The sequence below is a fragment of the Theropithecus gelada genome, chromosome 7b (genome assembly GCF_003255815.1).
Source record: "Theropithecus gelada isolate Dixy chromosome 7b, Tgel_1.0, whole genome shotgun sequence".
Lineage (NCBI taxonomy): Eukaryota > Metazoa > Chordata > Mammalia > Primates > Cercopithecidae > Theropithecus > Theropithecus gelada.
The window spans coordinates 68,420,847-68,434,971 of NC_037675.1; the positions used below are offsets into that span (position 1 = coordinate 68,420,847).

The 14,125-nt window shown below is 38.3% G+C and overlaps 1 protein-coding gene across 7 annotated transcripts in view; it reads left to right on the forward strand.

Annotated features, from left to right (window-relative positions):
* GPHN (gephyrin) overlaps positions 1 to 14,125 on the forward strand; it is a 719,765-nt gene that overhangs the window by 587,315 nt on the left and 118,325 nt on the right. For all 7 annotated transcript variants that reach the window (XM_025392025.1, XM_025392028.1, XM_025392024.1 and 4 more), the window contains one exon: positions 4,280 to 4,417. In XM_025392025.1, the coding sequence (XP_025247810.1) occupies positions 4,280 to 4,417 (138 nt within the window). The remainder of the gene's footprint in view (positions 1 to 4,279; positions 4,418 to 14,125) is intronic.

Below are 14,125 nucleotides of genomic sequence, written 5' to 3' on the forward strand. Positions count from 1 at the left end.
CCCCCCCCCCCGGGGGGGGAAAGGGGGAACCCCCCTCAAAAAAAAAAAAAAAAAAAAAAAAAAAAAAAAAAAAAAAAAACACAATGAGATACCATCTCATGCAGTCAGAATGGCAGTTATTAAAAAGTCAAGAAACAACAGATGCTGGCAAGGTGTGGAGAAATGGGAACTCTTTTACACTGTTGGTAGTTCAACCATTGTGGAAGACAGTGTGGTGATTCCTCAAAGACCTAGAACCAGAAATACCATTTGATCCAGCAATCCCATCACTGGGTATATACCCAAAGGAATATAAATCATTCCTTTATAAAGATACATGCATGTGTATGCTCATTGCAGCACTTATTCACAATAGCAAAGACGTGGAATCAACCCAAACACCTATCAATGATAGACTGGATAAAGAAAATGTGGTACCTATACACCATGCAATGCTATGCAGCCATAAAAAGGAATGAGATCATGTGCTTTGCAGGGACAGGGAGGGAGCTGGAAGCCATTATCCTCAGTAAACTAACACAGGAACAGAAAACCAAACACTGCATGTTCTCACTTAAAGTGGGAGTTGAATAATGAGGACACACGGGCACATGGCGGGGCAACAACACACACTGGGTCCTGTCGGGGTTGCAGGGAAGGAGAGCATCAGAAAGAATAGCTGGGCCTAATACCTAGGTGATGGATTGATCTGTGCAGCAAACCACCATGGCACAAGTTTACCTGTGTAACAAACCTGCACATCCTGCACATGTATCCTGGAACATAAATAAAATAAAGTAAAAAAATAAAGCTTACAGAACCATCAGGTGGTTTACTACCCTCTCTTTCTTCCTTCCTTCCTTTCTTGCTTCCTTCCTTCCTATTTCTCTTTCTCTTTCTTGGTCTCTTTCTCTTTGTTTTTCTTTCCTTTCTGCTGGGCTGTTATATATTCTTCATGGCAGGGTATATTTTACTCTCAGTATCCCAAGTCCCTAACTGTTCCTGGTTCATAAAGTGCACTCAGTCAATATTTGTTGAATGGATATGTGTATCATCAGACTTGCTGTTTAATAAGAAAATGCCTATTACAAAGCATATTCAACAGATAAAACCTATATAACTAAGAAGCAGAATTTTCTTCTCAGAAACTAAACATATTTTTAAAAGACAACTTTTGTAAGATTATATCCAATTTGCACCATACAGTGCAGCCTATCACAAAAAAAAAGATCTAATCTGAGACCTATAAAGCTGAATAAAAAGCAGAAGCAGCAATCTCTATCATTCTGCCTTGACAATGATTTTTTTTATATTTGAATGAGTAGGTCAAGACCTCAATGAAAATGAGTTACAAATAAATTTATATTTCAATTGTCATTGATTGGTGAATTACATATAATCCTTTTTGAAGTGTTCACCCACAATTTGAATAGAAAATTCTATGTAGCACTAAATAATCTCTAAGGTTTTTCAAACTTTGAAAATTTTGCGATTTTGATTGACCATGAGAAGAAATCACATATTAATAGTATAAGCAACTTTGTATATATTTTTCTTAGGTGCCTATGACAATGTCATTAGTCTTAGAATGAAAACCCTTTGGGGTAGTGCCTTTAAGTCAATTCATTGAACATGTCTGGAGCAGCCCCTAGGATTGGAGTAGGAGTGCTAAATTTAATAAGTTGCAATAACAAACTCACAATCTTATGAAGGATACATATAATCATTATAAAGTGGTTTAAAGAGATGGGAGCTTATGTATTTCACATATCTAAGTCTGGAGCCACGCAGTCTAGGGTGTTTTTGTTGTTGTTGTTGTTGTTGTTGTTGTTTTTTGAGACGGAGTCTCGCTCTGTTGCCCAGGCTGGAGTGCAGTGGCGGGATCTCAGCTCACTGCAAGCTCCGCCTCCCGGGTTCACGCCATTCTCCTGCCTCAGTCTCCCGAGTAGCTGGGACTACAGGCGCCCGCCACCTCGCGCAGCTAGTTTTTTTGTATTTTTTGGTAGAGACGGGGTTTCACCACATTAGCCAGGATGGTCTCGATCTCCTGACCTCGTGATCTGCCCGTCTCGGCCTCCCAAAGTGCTGGGATTACAGGCTTGAGCCACCGCGCCTGGCCCAGTCTAGGGTTTTTACAGCAGCTCTACATTGTTATCAGGGACTTGGATTCTTTTTTCTTTTCACCTTTCTATACTTACTGCATGGGCTTGAATCTTCCTAGTTCAGAAGTGGCTACAGCACCTTCCAGTCCCCAGTGTCAGCCCAGCTCCCAGTTCCAGCCATGTTCCAGGTAGAAAAAACGGTAGATGGGCAAAAGCTTTTTTCTCTTAAAGCTTCATATCTTCATCTTTTTATTTGTAAGAGGAAGCCTGCCCCAGGGACTTATTCCTACCCCTGATTGGCCAGAATTATATCATACGGCCACTCCTAGCTGCTTACGAAGGGGATTGTGGATAGCAGGTAGGAGAGCTAAGCAGCAGTATTTGCAGTTACTACTTTTTGTTAACTCTTTGGGATGTAGGCTTATATGGCTCCAAGGAAAAGGTCCAGTTATTTATATATGAAGATATAATACTCCAAGAAGTTCCTTCTTGTCATTAAATTATGCATTTATTAATTCAACAAATACTATTTTTTGTTTGCTAATATGTGCCAGATGCTGTTCTAAGTACTGCGGACAAAAACAGTAAACAAGACAAAATTGCTGCTCTCATGGAACTTTATGTTCTATTGAGAAGAGGAAGACTATAAACAAATATCAATATACATATTTATATTTATATATTTTATATATTGGTTATGAATATCCATATTATGTATGTACATGGGTATGTATATAGCTATGAAGAAAAGAAAAGTAGGGTAAGGGAAATAAAGAGTGATGGTGGGTATTATTCCATAGAGAGTGTTCAACAAATTTCTCTCTGATGAAGTGATATTTGAACAGAGACCTGAAAGAAGTGATGTATAGATGGGGAAATGAGAGACTATCTGGGGAAGAATGGTTCAAGCAGAGGAAACAGAAAGTACAAAGACCCTGAGGAGAGATGAATTTGGCATGATCAAGTAAAAAAAAGGAACCAGTATGACTAAAGCACAGTAAACAAAGAGGGAATGTTAGGAGGACAATGGGAGCCATAATATTTTGAGCTTATAGGCCATAGCAGAGATTTTATTGTAAGGGACATGGAAAGTCATTAGAGAGCTATGAGCAGAGATTAGCACAATCCAGTGATTCAAAGAATCATTGTAACTGCTGTGTGGAGAATAAATTGTAGTATGACAAGGATAGAAGCAGAGAGACCAGTTAGGATGCTATTCAGTTTCCCAGGAAATCAGTGATGGTCTCAACTATTATAGTAGTCATCGAAGTGGTGAATAATTATCAGATTCCAGATATATTTTAAAGATAGTTTAAATATATAAGAATCAAGTATCTTGCAAGGTTCTGGCTTAATAACTGGAAGAATGGAGTTGCTATTTACTGAAATGGGAACTGCAAGAGAATAAGTCATTGTATGGGTGGAATAGGAGGATGGGGAATTGAGAGTTTGTTTTGGGACATTTTAGGTTTGAGTTGCTGGTTGCACATCCAAATGCATGTTGGATGATATAAAAATGTAGAATTGAGGGTAGAGGTTGAGATTGGAGATATAAAATTAGTAGTTTTAATGTATGGATTATATGAATGCTTTGGGACTAAATATGATTACCTGTGGAGTCAATAGCTAAATAATAATATTTCTTCATAACTTTTTTCAGAGGAGAGAAAATTTCCTATGGTATCCTAAATAAATTGAAGTTTGGGGACTTCATTTTACTAACTAGTGCATTAAGTATTCAAAATTTTGTGTAGTACTTGAGTACATGAACTCTGAAGCCAAAATTACCTAGTTTTGAATCTTAGCTCTTCTGTTACTAGCTCTGTGATTTAGGAAATGATGCATAATTTCTCTAAGCTTCTCTTTCCTCACCTATAAATAAGGATAATTATGGTGCCTCACCATAAGGTTGTTGGGAGGATTAATGAGTTAATTTGGTATACTGCCTTGACACATAGAAAGAGCTCAAAAAGGATTAGTCAATGTCATCATTGAATTTTGCTAAGTTTTGACACATGATATAACACTGCTAACTTGATTTAATGTTCCCTATATTTTGCAGGCAGGAGAAACAGTTTCTTACCTGCTAATCTTCATTTGGGGACATTTGAAATTGGGAGTTGTGATATTGTAAGTCATTGCCACTTTTTAATTAGTGTTACAGTATCATATTCTTAGTTAATTATCTTACTGTTCAGGTCACAGTGCTGTCGATATCACCAAGGTGGCCAGAAGACACCGTATGTCTCCTTTTCCTCTGACATCTATGGACAAAGCCTTTATCACAGTCCTGGAGATGACTCCGGTGCTTGGGACAGAAATCATCAATTACCGAGGTACTGTTATATTTGACCATTGCCCTTACTTTTCTTCATTTTTTACCAAATAAGATTCATGTAACATTAATACACAGTTTTCCTGAAAAAAAAAGATTATTAACTATTATTACAATTATCATCATTCTTTTTTTTTTCTTATTTCTACTCAATAAGAAAAAGGCTAAGGGTTCAGCCTTAACATTATACAGAGTAAAATCCATGAAACTGCCTTTTCATTAAAAAAAAAAAAAAAAAAAAGGAAGAAAATCAGCTGTGTTTCTGCTGTCCATCAAAATACCAATACTGCAAACTAAAGAAAGGGCTGTCAGCACTGAGTGAGGAAAGTAAACTCCGAGTCTATGTGATGTCCTTTCTGTCAGAAATGGGAGACAACTAATATGTCTTGTAATCATCTTTTTCTGTTTGGAAAACCTGTATTTAAATGTAAATACAATGTATTTACATACATTGTAAATAAATATTAAAAATATGTTAATTTATCCATGGATAACTAAGACAATGGAAAGGTAGCATTCCCCAGTATTTTGTTTTTAATTAACAACTTCCATTTCTAAACATTCAGCATAGGAGTTGTATTCAGGCATCCAGTTGCAGAAGACCAGACTGCTGAGGAGAACTTCCAGCCAATAAAGCTTGAGGTTTCTTCCCAACACCAAAAAGAGGAGTTGTATTTAGTGCAATCTGAATAAAATATAGTTTCTTAATTTGTTATGCAGAAAGAACACAACAGAATTAATTTTATAAATAAAAAACTTGATAGAATCATAAAATATTCAAACTACAATGAACAGTAGAGAGCACAAACACCCTAATTTTTTTGCAAGGAAACTCAAACTCAGAATAGCAGAAAAGGAATAGGATTAAGGTCTCAAGATTTACATTCTTCCTTTTACTACATAATTGTGCTCTCTTCTTCCACCATTAAATTATAAAAAATAATGCAGCTAACACAATGGTGCCAGATTTTAGCTCTTTTCTCTGTGTCCCCACTTAGACAAGAATCGTTATTATAGTTTGCCCTTATCCTACATCTTTGGTTCACATTCTTTTAGATATGCATATCATTAGGCTTAAACCATTTGTTTTTCTTTTACTCCTCAGTAAAGGAAAGATTAGAAAACTCACTAGAGTAGGGATTAGTCAGGAATTAACTGTGTGATTTCAAAACAATTTTAATAGAGTAGTTTTGTTTATCATCAAATGTAGAATGTTGAGATATTTATTGGTATCAGTAGAAACCAAGACATTTTCAGAAAATATGAATGTAAACTTAAGTTATAAAAAAATTAATACTACTTTACCTGTTATAAAAATAAATAAACCATTCCTGTTTGTTTTTTTTTTTTTTTATAATTTCAGAAGAGTTTCCCTTAACATCAGTCCTCAGAAAAATCTCACCATGTATTCCAGGTCACATTTAAAGAGACATTCTGGTTGTTGTTTTTTTTTTTAAAAAAAAGGTTGGAAATTGCCATTTCATTTTTCCTCTAGAGAAAAATGCTGTCAGATGTATTCTCTTTTCCCTTCATGTGCTTCTTTCCCATTCATTTATTCATCAAATCAGTTGTCACTTATACGTGAGCAGACTCTTCATAGATGGATAACTTTTTGTCAAGTGTTTCCACCTATGGTGATGAAAAATAATAATGAGGTTTGCATTGAACCTTTGAGTTGAATCAAACTCAATTTTTTGTGTGAAAAGGTATTGTAATTAGACCCCCTAGGCACTTTGATTAGGTGTTTAGAAAACATCATATATAGAAACATAATTTACTTTGTTCAACAAATATTTAATAAACATCAAGTAGATGTCAGATACTATGTTAAGTCCTGTATTTGCAAAGATGAATAAAAATAAAACTCCTGCCCCGTGGATTTCATGGGCTAGTGCAGAAGAGATAGGTAAATTAATGTGGTACTTGTCTCCTCTAATTGGCTCGTTTACAGGCTTGCCTTCCTTTGTCAATTTCTTGAAAAGCTTTCTTTACAGTTTTTTTTCTTTGGCCCTTTTCACATCTTGTCCATTGACTTTAGATGGCCTCATGCAGGCTAGTAGTTTCAGATACCATTTATAAGGTGAATTTTAAATCAATACCATTGCCCAGAGCTTGTCCAAGCTCCAAACTCATATTCTAAATGTATTACATATCTGCTGCTAGTAAATATAACATGACAAATACTAAACTTATTTTCTCTACTTCTACAATACTTGTGTTTTTACATCCTCTTAAAACTGTCCCTTGTTCTGCATTCCCTCTGTTACTGTTTTATTTTAGGTTTGTTTTTTTTTTTTTTTTTCTGAAATGGAGTTTCACTCTTGTTGCCCAGACTGGAGTACAATGGCACAATCTCGTTTCACAGCAAACTCCACCTCCTGGGTTCAAGTGATTCTCCTGCCTCAGCCTCCTGAGTACCTGGGATTACAGGCGTGCACCACCATGCCCAGCTAATTTTGTATTTTTAGTAGAGACAGGGTTTCTCCATGTTGGTCAGGCTGGTCTCAAACTCCCGATCTCAGGTGATCTGCCCACCTCGGCCTCCCAAAATGCTGGGATTACAGGAGTGAGCCACTGCACCTGGCCCAGTTTAGGTCTTTATTATTAACTTCCTAGACAATTGTAACAGACTCCCCTCCCCCCAATTAACTTCGTCCCAATCCATTCTCCAATTTGATGCCAAAGTAATCTGTTCAAATTTGCTAATTTGTTATTCACACTCCCTACACGCAAGTCTTCAGCTGTTTTTCTATAACCTCAAGATAAAATTCAAACTCCTTGACATGTCATGAAAGGCCTTTTATAACCTGATTTCTTCTAATTTTTTTTTGTTTCTTCTCTTACCTCCTTATCATCAGACCTTGCTTCTCCCTAAACATGACATGATAATTCTTACTTCTTATTCTCTCTTACCTCTAAGCCTTTATTTATATATCTTTTTTTTTTAAGAGACTAGGTCTTACTATGTTTCCCAGGCTGGCCTTGAACTCTCGGCCTCAAGCGATCCTCTCGCCTCGGCCTCCCAAAGTACTAGTATTACAGGCATAAGCCACCAAGCCTGGCCCCTTTGCTTATATAGTTTTCTCTTGGAAAAACTTTATCTTACTTCTCTACATATTAACTACTGTGTAACTACCACATATTCTTTTTTTTTTTTTTTTTTTACTTTACATTCTAGGGTACATGTGCACAACGTGCAGGTTTCTTACATATGTATACATGTGCCATATTGCTGTGCTGCACCCATTAACTCGTCATTTACATTACGTATATCTCCGAATGCTATCCCTCCCCCCTCCCCCTTCCCCACAATAGGCCCTAGAGTGTGATGTTCCCCTTCCTGTGTCTATGTGATTCTTTGTTCAGTTCCCACCTATGAGTGAGATCATGCAGTGTTTGGTTTTCTGTTCTTGCAAGAGTTTGCTGAGAATGATGGTTTCCAGCTGCATCTGTGTCCCTACAAAGGACACGAACTCATCCTTTTTTATGGCTGCATAGTATTCCATGGTGTGTATGTGCCACATTTTCTTAATCCAGTCTGTCACTGATAGACATTTGGGTGGACTCCAAGTCTTTGCTATTGTGAATAGTGCTGCAGTAAACATATGTGTGCATGTGTCTTTATAGCAGCATGATTTATAATCCTTTGGATATATACCCAGTAATGGGATGGCTGGATCAAATGGTATTTCTAGTTCTAGATCCTTGAGGAATCGCCACATTGTTTTCCACAATGGTTGAACTAGTTTACAGTCCCAACAACAGTGTAAAAGTGTTCCTATTTCTTCACATCCTCTCTAGCACCTGTTGTTTCCTGATTTTTTAATGATTGCTATTCTAACTGGTGTGAGATGGTATCTCATTGTGGTTTTGATTTGCATTTCTCTGATGGCGAGTGATGATGGGCCTATTTTCATGTGTCTGTTGGCTGTATCAATGTCTTCTTTTGAGAAGTGTCTGTTTATATCCTGTGCCCACTTTTTGATGGGGTTGTTTGTTTTTTTCTTGTAAATTTGTTTGAGTTCTTTGTAGGTTCTGGATATTAGCCCTTTCTCAGATGAGTAGATTGCAAAAATTTTCTCCCATTCTGTAGGTTTCCTGTTCACTCTAATGGTAGTTTCTTTTGCTGTGCAGAACCTCTTTAGTTTAATTCGATCTCATTTGTCAATTTTGGCTTTTATTGCCATTGCTTTTGGTGTTTTAGACATGAAGTCCTTGCCCAACATGCCTATGTCCTGAATGGTATTACCTAGGTTTTCTTCTAGGGTTTTTATGGTTTTAGGTCTAACATTTAAGTCTCTAATCCATCTTGAATTAATTTTCGTATAAGGAGTAAGGAAAGGATCCAGTTTCAGCTTTCTACCTATGGCTAGCCAATTTTCCCAGCACCATTTATCAAATAGGGAATCCTTTCCCCATTTCTTGTTTTTGTCAGGTTTGTCAAAGATCAGATGGCTGTAGATGTGTGGTATTATTTCTGAGGGCTCTGTTCTGTTCCATTGGTCTATATCTCTGTTTTGGTACCAGTACCATGCTGTTTTGGTTACTGTAGCCTTGTAGTATAGTTTGAAGTCAGGTAGCGTGATGCCTCCAGCTTTGTTCTTTTGGCTTAGGATTGTCTTGGCAATGCGGGCTCTTTTTTGGTTCCATATGAACTTTAAAGCAGTTTTTTCCAATTCTGTGAAGAAAGTCATTGGGAGCTTAATGGGGATGGCATTGAATCTATAAATTACCTTGGGCAGTATGGCCATTTTCACAATATTGATTCTTCCTATCCAGAGCATGGTATGTTCTTCCATTTGTGTCCTCTTTTATTTCACTGAGCAGTGGTTTGTAGTTCTCCTTGAAGAGGTCCCTTACATCCCTTGTAAGTTGGATTCCTAGGTATTTTATTCTGTTTGAAGCTATTGTGAATGGGAGTTCATTCATGATTCGGCTCTCTATTTGTCTGTTACTGGTGTATAAGAATGCTTGTGATTTTTGCACATTAATTTTGTATCCTGAGACTTTGCTGAAGTTGCTTATCAGCTTAAGGAGATTTTGGGCTGAGATGATGGGGTTTTCTAAATATACAATCATGTCATCTGCAAACAGGGACAATTTGACTTCTTCTTTTCCTAACTGAATACCCTTATTTCTTTCTCTTGCCTAATTGCCCTAGCCAGAACTTCCAACACTATGTTGAATAGGAGTGGTGAGAGAGGGCATCCCTGTCTTATGCCAGTTTTCAAATGGAATGCTTCCAGTTTTTGCCCATTCAGTATGATATTGGGTGTGGGTTTGTCATAAATAGCTCTTATTATTTTGAGATATGTTCCATCAATACCGAATTTATTAAGAGTTTTTAGCATGAAGGGCTGTTGAGTTTTGTCAAAGGCCTTTTCAGCATCTATTGAGATAATCATGTGGTTTTTGTCTTTGGCTCTGTTTATATGCTGGATTGCGTTCATTGATTTGCGTATGTTGAACCAGCCTTGCATCCCAGGGATGAATCCCACTGGATGATGGTGGATAAACTTTTTGATGTGCTGCTGGATTCGGTTTGCCAGCATTTTATTGAGGATTTTTGCATCAATGTTCATCAGGGATATTGGTCTAAAATTCTCTTTTTTTCTTTTGTCTCTGCCAGGCTTTGGTATCAGGATGATGCTGGCCTCATAAAATGAGTTAGGGAGGATTCCCTTTTTTTCTATTGATTGGAATAGTTTCAGAAGTAATGGTACCAGCTCCTCCTTGTACCTCTGGTAGAATTCGGCTGTGAATCTGTCTGGTTCTGGACTTTTTTTGGTTGGTAGGCTATTAATTATTGCCTTGATTTCAGAGCCTTCTATTGGTCTATTCAGGGATTCAATTTCTTCCTGGTTTAGTCTTGGGAGGGTGTAAGTGTGCAGGAAATTATCCATTTCTTCTCGATTTTCTAGTTTATTTGCGTAGAGGTGTTTATAGTATTCTCTGATGGTAGTTTGTATTTCTGTGGGGTCGGTGGTGATATCCCCTTTATCATTTTCTATTGTGTCTATTTGATTCTTCTCTCTTTTCTTCTTTATTAGTCTTGCTAACAGTCTATCGATTTTGTTGATCTTTTTAAAAATCCAGCTCCTGGATTCATTGATTTTTTGGAGGGTTTTTTGTGTCTCTATCTCCTTCAGTTCTGCTCTGATCTTAGTTATTTCTTGCCTTCTGCTAGCTTTTGAATGTGTTTGCTCTTGCTTCTCTAGTTCTTTTAATTGTGATGTTAGGGTGTCAATTTTAGATCTTTCCTGCTTTCTTTTGTGGGCATTTAGTGCTATAAATTTCCCTCTACACACTGCTTTAAATGTGTCCCAGAGATTCTGATATGTTGGATCTTTGTTCTCACTTGTTTCAAAGAACATCTTTATTTCTGCCTTCATTTCATTATTTACCCAGTAGTCATTCAGGAGCAGGTTGTTCAGTTTCCATGTAGTTGAGCGGTTTTGATGGAGTTTCTTAGTCCTGAGTTCTAGTTTGATTGCACTGTGGTCTGAGAGACAGTTTGTTATAATTTCTATTCTTTTACATTTGCTGAGGAGTGCTTTACTTCCAACTATGTGGTCAATTTTGGAATAAGTGCGATGTGGTGCTGAGACGAATGTATATTCTGTTGATTTGGGGTGGAGAGTTCTGTAGATGTCTATTAGGTCCGCTTGGTGCAGAGTTGAGTTCAATTCCTGGATATCCTTGTTAGCTTTCTGTCTCATTGATCTGTCTAATGTTGACAGTGGGGTGTTAAAGTCTCCCATTGTTATTGTGTGGCAGTCTAAGTCTCTTTGTAAGTCTCTAAGGACTTGCTTTATGAATCTGGGTGCTCCTGTATTGGGTACATATATATTTAGGATAGTTAGCTCTTCCTGATGAATTGATCCCTTTACCATTATGTAATGGCCTTCTTTGTCTCTTTTGATCTTTGATGGTTTAAAGTCTGTTTTATTAGAGACTAGGATTGTAACCCCTGCTTTTTTGTTGTTTTCTGTTTGCTTGTTAGATCTTCCTCCATCCCTTTATTTTGAGCCTATGTGTGTCTCTGCATGTGTGATGGGTCTCCTGAATACAGCAAACTGATGGGTCTTGAGTCTTTATCCAATTTGCCAGTCTGTGTCTTTTAATTGGACCATTTAGTCCATTTACATTTAATTTTAATATTGTTATGTGTGAACTTGATCCTGTCATTATGATATTAGCTGGTTATTTTGCTCGTTAGTTGATGCAGTTTCTTCCTTGCATCGATGGACTTTACATTTTGGCATGTTTTTGCAATGGCTGGTACCCGTTGTTCCTTTCCATGTTTAGTGCTTCCTTCAGGATCTCTTGTAGGGCAGGCCTGGTGGTGACAAAATCTCTAAGCATTTGCTTGTCTGTAAAGGATTTTATTTCTCCTTCACTTATGAAACTTAGTTTCACTGGATATGAAATTCTGGGTTGAAAATTTTTTCCTTTAAGAATGTTGAATATTGGCCCCCATTCTCTTCTGGCTTGTAGAGTTTGTGCCAAGAGAGCTACTGTTAGTCTGATTGGCTTCCCTTTGTGGGTAACCCGACCTTTCTCTCTGGCTGCCCTTAACATTTTTTCCTTCATTTCAACTTCGGTGAATCTGACAATTCTGTGTCTTGGAGTTGCTCTTCTCGAGGAGTATCTTTGTGGCATTCTCTGTATTTCCTGAATTTGAATGTTGGCCTACCTTACTAGGTTGGGGAAGTTCTCCTGGATGATATCCTGCAGAGTGTTTTCCAAGTTGGTTCCATTTTCCCTGTCACTTTCAGGCACCCCAATCAGACGTAGATTTGGTCTTTTCATATAATCCCATACTTCTTGGAGGCTTTGTTCATTTCTTGTTATTGTTTTTTCTCTACACTTGTCTTCTCGCTTCATTTCATTCATTTGATCTTCAATCACTGATACTCTTTCTTCCAGTTGATCGAGTCAGTTACTGAAGCCTGTGCATTTGTCACGTATTTCTCGTGTCATGGTTTTCATGTCTATCAGTTCTTTTAAGGTCTTCCCTGCATTGATTATTCTAGTTATCCATTCATTCATTCTTTTTTCAAGGTTTTTAGTTTCTTTGCGCTGGTTACGTAGTTCCTCCTTCAGCTCTGAGAAGTTTGATTGACTGAAACCTTCTTCTCTCAACTTGTCAAAGTCATTCTCCATCTAGCTTTGTTCTCTTGCTGGCAATGAACTGTGTTCCTTTGGAGGGGGAGATGCGCTCTGATTTTTTGAATTTCCAGCTTTTCTGCACTGCTTTTTCCCTATCTTTGTGGTTTTATCTGCCTTTGGTCTTTGATGATGGTGACGTATTGATGGGGTTTTGGTGTGGGTGTCCCTTCTGTTTGTTAGTTTTCCTTCTAACAGTCAGGACCCTCAGCTGCAGGTCTGTTGGAGTTTGCTTGAGGTCCACTCCAGACCCTGTTTGCCTGGGTCTCAGCAGCGGAGGCTGCAGAAAATAGAATATTGCTGAACAGTGAGTGTTGCTGTCTGTTTCTTGCTCTGAAAGCTTCATCTCAGGGGTGTACCCAGCCGTGTGAGATGTGGGGTGTCGGTCTGCACCTAGTGGGGGATGTCTCCCAGTTAGGCTACTCAGGGGTCAGGGACCCACTTGAGCAGGCAGTCTGTCCGTTCTCAGATCTCAACCTCCGTGCTGGAAGAACCACTGCTCTCTTCAAAGCTGTCAGACAGGAACTTTTACATCTGCAGAGATTTCTGCTGCTTTTTGTTTAGCTATGCCCTGTCCCCAGAGGTGGAGTCTACAGAGGAAGGCAGGCCTCCTTGAGCTGCAGTGGGCTCCACCCAGTTTGAGCTTCCCGCTGGCTTTGTTTACCTACTTAAGCCTCAGCAATGGTGGGCACCCCTCCCCCAGCCTCGCTGCTGCCTTGCAGTTAGATCTCAGACTGCAGTGCTTGCAATGAGGGAAGCTCCGTGGGCGTGGGACCCTCCAGGCCAGGTTTGGGATATAATCTCCTGATGTGCCATTTGCTAAGACCCTTGGTAAAGCACAGTATTAGGGTGGGAGTTACCCCATTTTCCAGGTGTTGTGTGTCTCAGTTTCCCTTGGTAGGAAAAGGAATTCCCTTCCCCCTTGCACTTCCCAGGTGAGGGGATGCCTTGCCCTGCTTCATTCAGCTCTTGCTGGTCAGGCTGCACCTGCAGACCAGCATCGACTGTCCGACACGCCCCAGTGAGATGAACCCAGTACCTCAGTTGAAAATGCAGAAGTCACCCATCTTCTGTGTCACTCACGCTGGGAGCTGGAAGCTGGAGCTGTTCCTATTCGGCCATCTTCCCACTCAGCTCACCACATATTATTTAAGATCAAGCTTAAGATGTTTCTCCTTTATGAAGTCTTTCCTGATGTCTGCTTCCCCCTTTCCCTAGCTGGGTTAAACACTCTTCATTCATGTTCCCATAGCACCTTGTTCATATGTTTTATGAAACAACTGACTGAAATATTTGTTCACTATTAATTTTAAATGCCCTAATAAATAATGTGGACATTAAAAAAAAGCAGAGTGCTGTAAGTGTGAATCACTGTAAATTTAATTGTCATAAGTCAAATAAAGCCTAGAAAAAAGGATAGATGTTCATCCTCACTACACTTTAGAGTATTTTCTTTACCAAGTATATTTGCGTTTTTTTTTTTTTTTTTTTTTTTTTTTTTTTTTTTTTTTTTTTTTTAATTTTTTCCTTCTTCCTCAGG